Raw genomic sequence first — 15,897 nt, forward strand, 5'->3', positions numbered from 1 at the left:
CTTTCATCCACTGAAAGACTGTAATCTTCACTATTGCTATGGGGAGGTGGATGTGCTGGAGGTGGTGGAAGAAGATCTGCCCAGTTCATGCCAGCTTGCTTGGGAGCCTTTGGAGTCCGAGCACCCTTCTTGTGCCCTTGACTCCCTGTGAATAAAAACCAGTACATATTTGTAATGCTTGTAAGTATCTCCTCACCACTACCTTTGAAAAACAAAATAACCATAATCCCTCCCAGATCCTCTTGAATTCTCTGGGAATTTACTGTTGTGCTGAGTTGGAATAAACTGGCATTCATCCTTTTTATACCAATTTGTGATTGTAGTTTCTTTGTAGAATCACTCTACATTTTAAGCAGCTGAATTTAACCAGAAAATTTACATAGCAAGAAAAAAGCACATGGGATACAAAACTCAAATTGTTAATAAATAGTCAAAATGTGATAAAACCATAAATGAATTTTACAAGCAATGTCATTAAGAGTGAGCTTCCTACTTCTATTAATTACATTATAGATTATCATCTAAAACAAATGAGCTGTAGACATATTTTCTAAAGTGCCTTTATACTATTTAATTGTTGGAACCTAAAATACAATATGACACAGATATGATCTATTAAAGTTCCACTGTTGCATTAAGTCACTGAATATATGTAATTTGTACTTGTCCACGGAAACATTTTAGGCACAATGAAATTACTGGTTTTAGTCTAAATGGCAGGTGCAGTTGAAAATAATTGCTGGAAGAACTAAAATAACAGAAAAAAGAAGAAAGAAGATCAATGAAGTATGGCACAAATGTTTTCAACTACTATTGCTGGGAAATTATAGCTCATAATACAACAATGTAGCTTTAACAGTTCCAATAACTTTGAATAAGACCAATTATTCAGGTGGTCTTGAAATTTAACTTTGGACATGGCTATGATGAGAGCTGACTCTTGCATTGTTCCTTGGTATATGATTTTATCCTTCTTTGTTATTGTTACATCTTTATTTGTAGATAAAGTCACCATATTTTTTGTTTTAGAATCCTTCACATTTCTCTCTTCAACTGAGGCATGGTTTTATATTACCATAGTTAAGCCTTATACATGTGATTAAATATGTTGCAGTGACATTTAGGAAGCTTGTTTTCCCTCACTTTTGCTGTCTCAGATTTTCCATTCTTATGGACAGTAGTTCTGCTTATTATTGTCCCCCATTAGCTGCCAGATACAAAGAAGTTTTAGCTATGTACAATCATTCTTCTGATATCTCAGTATGTCAAGCAAGACTCTAACTATCCCAAGGCAACCATCATCTGCATTCTCTACCCTAGGCACCATGATATATACTAGGTTCAGCACAATTAATTTATTACTCTGGTCACCTTGCTTCATTCCTGCTGGAGTCCTTGGTATAGGACTATAAATTGTTAGTGTTATGAATAACCATAATAGGTGTCAGCATGGAGAATACCACCTTCTCATTTTTAATTTGCATGGGTTCATACCAGAGATGTTTCACGCCAAATTTCAGGCCTTAACGTCACTGAGCACAGGCTCAGCCCCAGAACACCCCTGAGCAGCTGGGAGAATTGGGACCTGTGCTTATCTCACCCCAGCCACTGAGAATGCAGGGCACCAAAAGGCACAGCAGGCTCATCTACATGTTTATGCCTCTGCTGTGCCTCAGTCACAATCGGTCAAGATGGAGCAGGTTAGGATTAAGGCAACTGGACTATCAAAGGCAACAGCAAAACAAAAGGTGAAAAATCCTCATCTTGACTAGTAGATGTAAGTCCAGGGCGCTGCTGATTGTGACCATAACTCACCCTATAATTGGCTTGATGTAAATAAACACAGGCTAAGTATCAGACTTACAGTAAAGCCCCAAACCAAGCCTATGTGTAGTTTCTCATTTAGCTCTGAACATTTCACACACCTCTACCAGAAACTGAAGCCAAAAGTGAACAGGTTATAAACCATGATGAGAAGCAGTAACTTTTGAATTAAACCATATTCTGTGGTTCCAAAGCACAGAGTGCAATTTCAGTGCCCTGGTCAGCATTCTCCAGCACAAAACTGTCTTGTTTCAAGATTTTTACGAAGGACTTTTAGATATTTTGCAAAGGAGATGCTGATGAGAAACAAAATTTAACTTTAATTATCTACTGTCTACATTTGAATGATGTACAAGAATAGTTTTGACATATAGCCACTGAAATCTATAAAAATTTCATGTATGCATGCATGCTTTTTTACTCAATAAAATACATGGGTTTAATTTAAAAAAATGAAAAAATTTCTTAAAGCAGTTCTGTTAGGTAGCAATCAAATGTTCTGCTACCTTCAGACTGTTCATGAATAAGGTTGTCTTGGGTAAGTAGACCCAAGAAATGGAAAAGAGGCCAGTAAAGTACCAGGAAGGTAATAAAATCCTCTTTTTTGTGACAGCTGAAAAGCAATTTCTGTGACTGGCCCATCTGGAGACCATAATACTAACCACTAGGGCATTAACATTAGGAAATCCAGCTTCTATTTGATTTCATGACTTTCACAATTTTGGACAATCAATTACTCAATTGACATTCAGATGGCACTAAGCAATCATGAGGATGCAACAGAAATACAGGCACCTATTAGGCCAGTTTTTATGCTGTTTAACATCCCTGAGCTGTATTACTGTCAGTGGGTTCCTCCCCATCATCCCTTCCGCAAGTCCAGTAGCTGGTGCTAACTACAGCTAGAGCATCCAAACACCAAAAAGCCTAAGGTTTGGAAAACTCTGTAGATACTCACCAGATGTACTACTGCCTCTGTCCGAGCTGTTGTAGGATCCACCTGTATTCTGGTCGTACGACTGGTTGTACGGAATAGTCGGAGCAATGTTGTCATTTACTCGGTAATCTGCAAGTTCAATAGTATAGTTAATGCTACCCTTCAGAAACACATCTACTTTTATATACCTGATTTATAACACAAAGTAAGATCTCCTGAAAATAGTGAGGAAAAAAAAAAATTCATTTTTTTGAAAGGAAAGTCATCCTATAATCATGTTTTATTTTTATTTTGTCTCTAACTGCAAGTTTAAGGAAAGTCATGGGAACTTAGTAGCTCCACAGCAAAAATGAGGTAAAACGAAATCCTATGCACAGGGTTGTTGCAGTGCCTCTGCAGTGATTAAATCTCAATGGATATATGTACGACCTGTGTGAGCATTTTGCATACGAATAGACTGTCACCGTGATTGATTTTCCATGGTCTCTGCTTAATTTACGTATGCAGGGCAGCCAATGGACTGTGGTAGCTACTTTCTGTATTTCAAAGGTGACAAACCCACATAGGAGTCAGCCCTGTATTACAAGTGCTGAATCATCTGCTGGAGCAACAATGCAGCTCCACTGAATTTGGTTTACAACAGATCTTTGTTTAACGCCTGCTGGCTCCAACAATATTTCTATTTACATTGGGTCTTGCGGGTTCTAGCTACAGGTGGGGCCTTTTTTTGCTAATGGCTGTTACCATAACTTCCTTCTCCAGTTCCAAAGCACTTGATATACATGCATTACTTTTAAATCTAGATTTGGCAACCAGATCTGTAAAACTGTATCAGAAGTAAAATACTCATCTGACAAAACAGTACTCTCATGCCAAAAAGAAATTACAATTTACAGAGAACAGAAAGGAGCTGAGTTACTCTTCAAACAGCAAATAAAACTGTGTCATAAACAGAACCACTGGACATAAAGTAGTGACAATGAAGCACAGCATCTAACTCATCAAAATGGTTATTTCCGATCACAAAAGCTATATGTATAATCACCAGCAAGACGGTTTTGACTTAGTAAATGAGAAAACCAAGATCAGAATATTGACTCATAAAATAGCAAATCAAAACAAAAATAAACAAAACTAAGAATCCAGTCCCATCTGCTGCAGAAATGTTTGTGATAATGTAAGCATGGGAGAAAGAGCAAAATGATAAATTCCACACCAGAGTGTATTCTGCAATAGTTTCTTGGCCTAGTTGCATTCCAGAGACCACGCTGAAGCCCTACATACCACATATGTTTACACAGAGGATAAACAGTAAATCAACACTGTGAAATATGTATATATGACTGTCAGCAGACAATGCTTTAAGGGGGCCTTTCCACACTACAATATGCTACAGAATATGCAGCTGTAATATACACAGTTTGAAAGATGCAGTATCTTCCAGGGCATAAAAAACAAACATATTTTAATTCCAAAACAGATATGTAATACACAGTTCATGAAAGAAAACATAATTACAAAAAAATACAGCTTTCACCCTCTAGTAAAGAGCCACAAAAATTGAATTTTCATTTGACAAGTTTATGTCAAGGGAAGGTGTCACATTTTATATTGCCCTTTGAACTCCTCCGTGAGTAGATGGGTCTGGTAGAGAAATCAACATTCCTGTAATGAAACGTATCTTTTTACCGGATAACTTATCACTATGTGATCACTTGAGTTACAACAATCCAAGCAAAGAGTTTCAAGTTAGAATGGGTCCAGTTCCTAGGGATACTGTTTTGCAAATCAGGTTATTAAAAGAGGTTGCATGGTAGCCTAGAGGACTAGCAGGAAATCACATACCTATTTCTTTCAACTCCCACACATTATATTAAAGAAACATGCCCTCAAGGCCACAAAAGTACATTCTGATGTTTCCCGTTAACACTGAAATAATTTTATTTTTAGCTTCTGGATGCACAGACTTCAGTCAGGGTAACAAAGGAATTTAGTTTCCAGAACTGTGTGCGGTAGCATTGCCTCTCAATATGTGAATTTGAAGGCTTGTTAGGAACAAGTCTAAAATGAATTGGATCACTCCATTTGTGTCCCCAGTGTAAAACACAATACAATTTTACAGAGTTTGATATGCAAAATTTCATTCGTTTACATGAACATGTAGATTTAATTAGTCTCCATCCACGACTGGGAAGAGTGGGTTGACCTATTTAAAATTTAAGGTAGAGTATAATGTGACTACCATGCATCTGTCTTATTAATAAAATATCTGGGCTCTGTCCTAACCAATCCCTTAACTACTATTAAATTTAAATTAATCTCAAATCCATAGGAAATGTATTTTATTTAACTCTTTTCTAAAGATACAGCTTGTTATTTTTTATAATAAATTCAATATCTCAAGGTTATTGTGGTGCTAATTAACTTTCTGACACTGCTAACCGTGAATTTCTAAATTTAAAGAGGGAGAATTCTAAAAGCACCACAGAAGTCTGTAATTGCTGAACCTGAAAGCTTTAGACTCCCAGCACCAGAAGGTCAAAATGCCTCTGATGCCTAAAGAGGAGAAACAAGCTAAAAGCTCTTCACCTTTGTTTAATTTGTTTTGCTCCATAATGTTGTACTGTATGGGTGCAACCTCTTGCTTTTGCTGAACAGAGGGTTTCCAGTGTTTCTCATTCGTATCCCCGCTGCCATTGTTAACATTATTGCTGATATTTGACTGGATGAGTTGAGTGGTGGCATAAGGAGTGGGCTGCCCAGGCTGGCTGACAAATCTTCCGTCCTTTAGATTTGGACTATTGAAGGTTTTCATCTCATTGATTTTGTTGCTGAGGTCCACGTCACCATATACAGTTGACTCAGGCAACATCAGGTTTGTTTGCTTGTTGTCCAGCTGATTGTTGTAATTTGCTATACAATCGGCTAACCACAGAGGAAAGAAAAAAGAAAAGGTCATTCTGTTCGCTTACACTATACTTTCAATGAAATTCCCTTTAAAAATTTTTTAGTACATAACTACATGGCTTGCATCCATGAAGCAGAGATACTGTAATTAACTAAGTAACTTATAGAATATTATTTACTTTATAAACTACTGCTTCAAAAGTAGTGTTCACTGTTTTGATTCACTGTAAATTCAGACCTGCTGAATTGTATCTACAATGACTTACCTTACTGGGCTTTTTCTACAGTGGCCATATAAACATTCACATTTTTAGACATTATTCTCAAAGCAGTATAGATATCCAATCAGTAACTGTAATTAAAATACTTTGCATTGAAAGGAAAAATCAACCAAAACTTAACAGCAGGAATAACTAAACATGACAGTCATCTCATGTCACCTCAACAGCATTTAGACTTTCTTGTACTTGTGATAAGAAACAGAGATACAACATATTTTTATAAAACAGACTGAAAAATGATTACACATAACAGAATTAAAGAGAAACAGTACAATATGAAAGGTAACTCAGTACCCAGTAGCAACTCTTTATTTGGTCATTGTTTCCTTGTACAATCTTATATTTTGGTTTGAAAGAAAAAGACAGGAAAGCAATCTGGAATTTTTGCTAATTTTTAGTTGCTTTGGATATTGCAAAATAAGTAATACCATAGTAATACCATTGTCCTGTATGACAAATATATATCTCATATAGAGAACATGAATTCATTCTTCTAATAGTTATTGCATTGTGAGATCACCACTTATGTACAGAGTAAATTAGACATGTACTGATGCTCTGGCCACTAATGTATGAACCAGTGTCTATTGTATTATATTAAGCAATTATATATCCAGCATATTCTTCATTCCTAATACCTCATGCTTTGCTATAATATCTTTGCAGAGTCACTTACAACATATATTTTTACCTCCTTCCATTTTCAGCTACATCCGATTTGTATGTAGGGCAATATAATCAACACAGTATATGCAGTAGGCACATTTTTTTTTTTACACAGACACATTAGAAGTCCTCATACAAAGTACTTAAACAAAACTGGTTTACCTATATAACAGAAGATTTATTCTGTTAGGTTTTTTTATAGCATCTACTTTTAGAACAACCCGTTCCCGTTCTGTAGACTTGGAAGACAGTACTATACTTAAAAGAAATTAAAAATGCACAGTTATTTAGCATGTTCACAGCTATAGAGGGGATATCCAACTCTGCTGCTTCAGAGCATAAGCCAAGCCCAAGCTGACACAATTAAGAATATTTGCCAGATTTTCCAGGACAGAAGAGACCACTATGAGCATCTTGCCTGACCCTCAAGCTCATAAGCTCTACTTGAAAGGAAGGAATCACTTTGCAACACAACCAAGCTTAGTATAAAAGCTAAATTGATAAGGAATCCACTGCACCTCATTACAAGATAATATAATACTTTACAACCCTCAAAAACATGCATTCTCTTGCTTTTCTGAACTTGTTAAGTTTCCATTACTAGAACTTGGTATGTCTGTACTTGCCACAATAAAGTATCTCTGTAACAGAAGTCTTTGTTTTACAGAGGTATTTGTGGACATGATATCCTTGGGCAGGGTAAGATACAAGCCTCTAATGTTAAAATCTCTCACCGTCCTCTGAAGCACCTGGCACTGGTCACTGTCAGACAGGATATTGCAGGAGATGAATTACCACCATCACATTATGGCTGGTTCCACATTAATTACAGGAGGTAATGCTGTTTTGCACTTATGCAACTTCACTATAGGTAATCATACTCCCTTACTGAAATGCTGAGAAATGCTACCAGCACAAATCAGCTAGAGATGCTGGTAGTGGAAAAGACTAATCTTCATTCCTCACCAGTAACACAAACTGGGTTAAAATAAAAGGAACATAAGGTCCGTTTAAAACAAAATGTGCAGCAATCAGCGCTTCCAGATATCCTTCCCCAACTGTGTTCCCATGGAACTCACAAGGTTTTCTTCAAGAGCACTCTGAGTCCTGCCCAAGTTCCTGGGAACCACCATTTAAACTAACATTTCATAATTGCTTTTAGAGTGTGAAGTTAACTTTTTTATCCACACGCCCTAAACAGAAAAGCAGCTATACAATTTTGTACAGAATGGTACCCCAAGGGAGGTTTTGAATGTGCCAGAGTAGACTGACTGTCTTGCAAGTACTGTAGCAATGTTCTACTTCTTGCTTCCCATCACACCCAAACCAGAAGGAAAATCTCACCAGTGTCATTTTGGTACTTCTCCTTCTCCATCCAAGCAACAAGGATGTACAGAACAACCTGAAAATGATCTTTTCTGCTCTTTTTCAGATGCTGAAACAATTCAGTTCAGTGTGACTTTTGGTAACGTTGAACTTTGCAGCGGCTCCTTCAGCCTACAGCTTGCTACAGCTATCCAAAGGGGACTATAAAAACAGATCCAAAAAGGGACCAAAAGCATAATCATGACATAGAGGAGAAACTGTATTAAGTCTAAATGCATTGGAAATAAAAAACCAAACCAACCTGTACACTCTCTCAGGTATTAGAAACATATACTCTGTAAAGAAGATTCCTTAGCAAAGTAGAAACATATCTAACCTGGTCGACTATACGTTGTAAGGTTGCTATCACTGTTTCCATTGCCAGAGGTGCAGCAGTTGATGGAGCAGTCATTGTGATTGTTCCCTGTATTAGGCCAAGTATCTGCTAGCCATGGCTGAGTGGCTGGTTCACTGATGTTTAGGAGTCCTGGCCTTTAAAAAACAAAGTTTGGTCATTTCAAAGATTAAACAAAAGCATTTTCACATTGCAATTACATTATTCTCAAAAGGTTAGATACTACAAAATAGTACCACATATTTAAAGGCTTGAACATTGGAAAATACAGCTTGATTCAATTTTTTAATGGTTTCTTGTCATCTATATCTCCATATAACCTGTTCCTTGCTAAGACACTCTGAAGTGAACAGCCAAGGACAGCATCAGTTCAGTTTGCTGAACTACACATATACATTGGTGTGTAACCTTTACCTGTCACTTTCTTTTGGGGGGGGGGGAGATGTTTCTGGGAAGGTTGTATTTTTACTTTTCTGCCCCTTCTCCCTTTCTTAAAGAAAGCAAGGTAAAAAAGGGGAAATTGGCAAGTCAAACAAACAAAAAATTCACACATGGAAGCGAGACGGATATGCGGAAATAAGAGCCGAGTTTGGATGTGAATACTCCCAAATTCTTCGTGATTTATGAAGCCAAGCTCTCCTCACCATCAGACAGTACTACTGTAGTGGATCAAAGGGAACAGCAGATTACAGAAACCTCTGCCGCTTGGGAGCATTTGGATCTCACTAAGCACACCTAGTGCACGATACACATCTTTGTTAACGAGTAAGCTACTTGCTTAATCTTTATGGGGGTGGAACAGCAGCAGCTCCTAAGCAAGTTTGAAGTAAATGGGAATACTCAACACTTTTGAAAATATCCACATATCAATGCTGCATACTGCCTGCATTTGGAATAAAGTGTATTCCTGCCATCAGCAGAAATAGCATTCCTTGGTTTCCAAGTTGCTGAATTTTTCTAGTGAGCGTGAAAGATGCTCTGATGAATGTTCTGTAGAATCTTTGGTGCCTTTTCAATTTTCACACTAACAATGCAATGGCATGTTATAAAGTCCCAATAAGTAGCATCCCCTAACAACTTAAAATTACCTTTGATAATTAACGTGCTTTTAAAAATAGGTAATTTTAGCCACTGTCATACACTAAAAAAAAAAGGAAAACAGTTTCTTTCATCACAGGATTTAACAGGCAACTTTCCATTTGAAATAGTGCAGAAACTAGTGTCCATAATATTAGATGTGACGCTTTTCAAAAATAAAATATGCTAATCCTCTTAAACTGCAAGTTGAGAATACAAACTGCATGCAGTTAGTCGTGGGGGATATAGTCTGTCAGTGCCGCAGGCTTAAGTCATAGTCTTAGAATGACATTTAAAAGATCTATACATATATGGGTATATATATTTCTGTACTGTATATGTCATCTGACAATTTAACATGGGAGGTGATGAGGCTTGACTTAACTGTCAGGCTAACAAACAAGCCAATACACATACACTAAACAAGTATTTTTTTGTAAATCTGAAATAAAGGTACAGCTATGTAGTCCTGTAAGCAGGCCAGCTGATTTGAAATACTTTCCTTTTTTCCCTACCACTCTGCTCTTACTACACCTCAAGGCATTTGGAGGAGACAAAGCCTTCCAGAATGTTTCACCACTTTCAAGACCTGTGTACCAGATTTTTGGATAAAGAGAGGTCCTTTGCTTCTAAAATTTACTTTGCATTCTCACCTGCTGTCATGTAAGAAATGTGGTGTGAGGTATATAACTGTATGTAAGGTATATAACTGTAGGCAAGAGATGTTTGCATTACAGCTCCATAGCCTGGTGATGACTGGAGATCATCGTTTCCAAAGATCTTTAACCTTTGCAGCAAATTCCTTGAATCCTTGAATTGCTGTACTGGGTCTGGGGTAGGGGTGGACTAAGTAAGTGGCTGTGTGGGTGCCTAGCTGCTGGCTGGAGTCAATCTACCAGTTATCATTACTTGAATCCTGTTTAGAAAAGGGATTGCCACAGAAATGGGTATTTTTTCAGCATCGCAGAAGTGGGGATGATATTGAAATATATCACCGACATTTTGAATTCTGAATAATGCTTTAACATGCTCACCTTACTGCAGTTGGCAAAAATGCTAAACCTCTCCAAAACATTGCAAATACAATGTAAGGAAGTGAAAACCTTAGCTATAGAAATCAAAGAAAGGTTTCATATGTAAAAATAACATTTTTATTTTTTTATATTGCAGAAGTATGTTTCAGATTCTACAAAATATGGTACAACATACATCCTGTAAATGCTATATACGCAATGAACAAAAGAAGCATTGATGTTAGTTAGCACTTTGAATCAATTACATTGCTAGATTGTGGCACTGATCCTTAAACCTAGGACAGTAAAAACTGATGCTGCTTCTCTAGCAGTACCAAAATGACTGTATACAATGTAGACACTTCTGGGTTCATTTCTGTCCTCTGAGTCTATGTGAGTGTGCTTTGCCTTGCTTGTGCTGTGGGAAGAGCGAGAAAACACAGCAGCACAAAGAACACAAAAGATGTTAACTGCATATCTTTTTGAACAACCTTGTCAGGGAAAAAGAGGGTTCATCTCTGTTCTCTCTTACTTTCTCACTATCCTGGGGTGAAGGCAGCAACCCAGTGATTAACAGATTTGTCCATTCAAAAATCTCATGGTAACTGTTATAGAGGTTTTCCTCCATGGTTTTATGGCTATGATAAAGCAGAAGCATACAGTGCTGGACAGAGATATCTGCAATTGCTCTTAACATGCCAGGTTCAGCAGCAGCAGCAGCACAGTAGCCTCGCCTCTGCACAGCATTCAAGTAGACCAGGAATGTGTAATTTTATGCCTAATCTTTACCATTACTGAATTTTTGTATGGTCTTGCAAATTAGGAATCACAAGATGCCACCTGTGAAACAGGAATTGATATAGGAATTTATCGCCCAGCTGCTCTCTGAGATTTTAGAGTTTATTTCAGCATCATGCCAAATCTTTAACTGAGATGCTTATAAAAAGACATGCCTGAATGTGACCTAGGACAAAAAAAAAAGGGTGTGCCACCAATGTGACACTGCTCTGACCTGCCTTTTTTGCTAAAACCAGTATTTTGCCTGCAGAAGAAAATACCACCTCTACACAGGAAATGTAAATTACTGTTTTGTCCATTGCCATTCATTAAGTAATAATGTAAACCCAGTAAACATGTTTTAGTTAAACCCTCAATCTGGAATGGGCTAGGTTCTCAAAGCGGGGGGCTTTAAATTTAAAACTTCTCTGTTTCCCTCTCTTTCAGTGCCCTGTCTCTTGCAAGCGATGCTTTAACTGTTTTGCATTCACAGAAAGATTTTTTCTTGAAAAGTCACCTTAAAAGCCGCTTATGTCTTCTTTTTCCAATAAATGTTTTCTTTCTTTGTAGTATTTGTGAACCAACTATATTTCTTAATTTTCATAAATGCCACTACTTAATTACTTTTACTCCCTTAATCAGCTGGTAAGCCAAGTCTTTATTTTGAAGTTAAAGCGCTCCCTCTGCTGCTCATTTTCTGAGATGCAGTTTTTACAGGTTAACAAAGCTGATAGTATTTTGACTCATTCTTTGGAAATCAACCTAAAAATTCAAACCATATATTCTCCTTCTAAATAGAAAAATATATGGCAAAAATGTATAAATTCATAAAATACATTTAAAACATATCTTTGCAAGTGATTATTCTGCCATCACTTACACGGACAATTGTACTCCTAGCATCCTTATATCTAGTTGCACACAGTTTATAGCTTTAAAAACAAAGCACATAATTACCTGCCTCCACTGCTTACAGCCTCTCCTCCTCTCTGGTACGTTACTGAAATAGTTAAAGATAAAAAAAGAAATAATTTTAAAATTGTAAAAGACTCCTTGAAGAGCAGTATTAAATTTGCCTTTGTTTCATTTTAGCCAAGACAATAAACGTGCATTGTTTATACATTAATTCTGAATCTCATTTTACAATCTATTCCTTCAATGCATTTTATACATAATACTTGTGTTGCTCGGTAACTGCTAGTCTTAGCTCCAGCAAAGTTTTATATTTCAGTTCTGTACTGAAAAACACAAACACACACATGTATCACTTAAGAAAGCAGGAAGCCATACATCAGGTTGAACTTATGCATAACGTAACTTTGCTGACTTCAGTGGAGTTACTCTGTGGAAGAATTTAGGTCACATATTTATTTCATGAATGGCTAGATGTTAAAGCTTTGCTCTACCTTATTATTTTGCTAAGATTAAAGAGGTATCATGATTCTATAACAGACCTTACTTCCAGTGTAAACAATGGCTCATTACAGCTGAACCTACTGCAAAAACACATGCTCTTTCTGAATGTTACTGCAAGATACTCATGGAACAGGCACACTCAAAAGTCCACTGAAGCTACTAATTTTGTAACATTTTACAATTGGATTTATTAATGATATTTTTTTTTTTTAAATCCTGGTAAAAAATATCTGGCAGAAAGAATACTTCCTAAATTAGAAGGAACAGTTTTGCTAGCATTTCAGAAGCATGACACATTAACAAAGTGGATGTCCACATGCATTTATTTCTTGGCATGGATTGCATATCCTTCACAGAAAGCATCGTGATTGAGAAGTTAGTTTTTAGGATGCAAACATCCAAGAAGAAACAGTGCTATAAATTCTGCAGGTTTGCACTGGGTTTGGCAAAGGGTTAAGGAGACTGCCTCCCTGCAAATGCTGATGGATTCTACATTTTCCAAACAGGAATGTGTTGAAAAAAAGCAGCCAAATTCTGCTTTTTAGAAGAACTCCAAACTGGGAGTCTGCAAGAGAGAGATAAATGCTGGCAGTGATTACAATATTACAGGATTAAATGTAGGATGCATTGCTACAGGTAAGTCTTTTACTATAGGTAATGCTAAAGAAGAGGATCTGTTTCCATTTAAGTCAATGGAACTAATGACTGGGATCCTGGATTGAAAAAGGATTTTTTTCCCCCTTTAAATGTTTTACGTACTTTGTGTTTTTTTCCAGTTTCTTCTTTAACAATCTCAATGCTATTTATTTTGCAGCTCTGACCTATCTTATGGAGCCCTGATATTTTCTTTTAATGTTAAGAATCCAACTGAGAAAATATACATTAGCTAACCTACCTACCTCTGCAGAATTTCAGTAGCATGCTACAATTGTGATTGCAATAGAAGCCCTCTGTTAAGCCAAGTGAAGTAACAGCAAAATAATAATAGTTTGAATTAGTCTCCACTGTGGATCTTAAAGGACTTCAGAAACATTAAGAGCCACTCTGACTCATGCCGAACAGTAAGCAACTCCACTAAACATAATGGGATGACTTTTGAAACAAGACACTATTCAATGTGATTAAAAGCATTTGGATAAGAACCTAACCCATTACGATTAGGTTTATGTGGATGAATGCAGACAGACATGAGATGGCTTCATCTGCGGTCCAACTTGGAAGGATGTAACCCAGCTGCTGCCCAGAGGCCAAATTAGTACAGTGCTGATTTTGAGCTAATATGCCCTGCTAACGTGAATGTGCAGAGGAGGGGATAGGTGGTTTTTACCCTGCCTGGATATACATGTCCTGCAAGTCTCATAGACCTCTTGTGAAAATAAGGGATTTAGAACAAAGGAGGAAGAAACAACCTGTCTGTTCACTTGGGCTGTAGCCAAAGGTAATGCATGCAGTATACTGGTGGGTACTGAATGTGTTGGCATTCTATCTACTGTAGAGGAAGAGCTGCTGAGCTGCCAGACTGTGGGACCGACTAAAGGTCAGCTCTACAGAACAGAAAGGCTCTCATGGACTTTGGTGGGCTATGGCTCAGGTTATGTCGTATTTTGTACATTTCCAGTGAAAAGAAATAGAAGATTATTTTAAACCTGCCCTGAATTTGAAATATACCTCTGTTTATGTAGAACAGGATGATTATTTTAAAATTTCATAGCACAAATACAGTTTAAGGCAGCAAGCAAAGAAATCTAACTGCAATAACACTTTAATTTACTGTATCTTCCAAAGCAGACAACTCCTAGGTCACTGGATTAATGCAGATTCAGAGGGAAGAAAAGAAGCAAATGTTTCACCAACTATAATCCCACTGAAACCCCTTCAAGTCAGCATTTGGGGTCTGCTAAGTCATTCCTCCATCAGAAGCACCTTTTGCATCGCTAGATGCAAGAGGCCACAGTACTTCTTTGCAATATGCAAGAAGAGAGCCCAGGTTGTACAAACTGAAGGATCATGCTACAAAATGGCATGCTTGCATCAAATGGTATGCTACAAAATGGTATACACAAACGGAAAAGTGTCAGCTACAAAGCAAATATACACTACTTAGAGAACAAAATAATGAAACCTGTCATTAATGAAATTGTTTTTAAAACCCTTTAGAACAGCTGGGCTGATTATGTCAGAAAAAGAGAAACAGCACCACAAACACATGCTAAAGTAACAAAGAAGGGGGGAAAAGTGCAAATATATACCTGTTGGTGTGAAGGTAAAAGACGGGACTGAAAAATCAAAACAAAATACAAACTGGTTATTAAGCTGAAGAGAGAAAGGGAAACATACCACATTAGTATAAACCTAGCAGACAGCTGAACATAAAACAAATGTATATAACTAACCCAGTCGTTCAGTCGCATTGATATAGAAATAAAATTAAATTTGCTATTCAGAAAGAAGCTTGTCTCTGCAGGTACTATTCTGGAAAAAAAACCCTTGATACTCTATTGTGCTCCTAAGGGGACTGGACTGTGGTTTAGCCTTTCAAATACCTCTCAGTTTGGTATTTTCAGTTTTTCTGAAAATCCTAGCACAAACAAAACCCCCACACTGTTAATCATTTTAGAATGCAGAATGACAAATTCCTTAACAAAGCCTTATCAAGGTCCTATTGAATCTTATCTGCAGTTCACTAAGTAAATGCTCATTACGCTGAACTAATAGGCACACTTACATGTTCAAGTAAGGAAATAATAATCATATAAAGGAACAAAGAGGACTGCTGTTTTACTGTCTCTGAATCAAGAATGGCACCAACTCTCACTGCAATAAAGGCACTAAATTCTACTGCAGCAATTAATTTTTGTTTTCACAGATGAGACTGTTAAACAGAATTATTATCTTTCTTTCTTAAATAATCACAAAAAAAAGCAAAAGATCTCCCTAGATCTAACACCTTTCTACCTTTCAGCCCTTGGCTTTAAGAGGGAAAGGTTAACAATGGAACAATGACATTGCTTGACAATCTTCACTCTCACAGCTACTATAAATCCTCTCTGGATCAATAGGGTCTCTAATCCAAATACAGAGCACTAGCATCTGCTCCTCCTATTAGCACATGCTCCCCCTCCTGTTGACAAGACAGTATAGTTTTACTACCACTGATGGGCAGAAAAAGGCTAACATTGCCCTTTTCGATCTAATGACAGCAAAGAGAAATGTATGAGAAACAATATTCACTAAAAGTAGCCTTAAGACAGAATTGGATCAGCAAACCTGGCACAGAAA

The 15,897-nt window shown here is 37.1% G+C and overlaps 1 protein-coding gene across 8 annotated transcripts in view; it reads right to left on the reverse strand.

Annotated features, from left to right (window-relative positions):
* The window catches only part of ROBO1 (roundabout guidance receptor 1), a 659,452-nt gene that overhangs the window by 18,594 nt on the left and 624,961 nt on the right, over positions 1 to 15,897 (reverse strand). For 6 of the 8 annotated variants that reach the window (XM_069785380.1, XM_069785379.1, XM_069785377.1 and 3 more), the window contains exons 18-23: positions 14,868 to 14,894; positions 12,160 to 12,202; positions 8,318 to 8,472; positions 5,351 to 5,686; positions 2,783 to 2,890; positions 1 to 145 (exon numbers count right to left, since the gene is read on the reverse strand). In XM_069785380.1, the coding sequence (XP_069641481.1) occupies positions 1 to 145; positions 2,783 to 2,890; positions 5,351 to 5,686; positions 8,318 to 8,472; positions 12,160 to 12,202; positions 14,868 to 14,894 (814 nt within the window). The remainder of the gene's footprint in view (positions 146 to 2,782; positions 2,891 to 5,350; positions 5,687 to 8,317; positions 8,473 to 12,159; positions 12,203 to 14,867; positions 14,895 to 15,897) is intronic. The other 2 variants (XM_069785378.1, XM_069785384.1) reach the window with 2 other exon arrangements.

The sequence above is a fragment of the Haliaeetus albicilla genome, chromosome 6, assembly GCF_947461875.1.
Source record: "Haliaeetus albicilla chromosome 6, bHalAlb1.1, whole genome shotgun sequence".
NCBI classification, from domain to species: Eukaryota; Metazoa; Chordata; class Aves; order Accipitriformes; family Accipitridae; genus Haliaeetus; species Haliaeetus albicilla.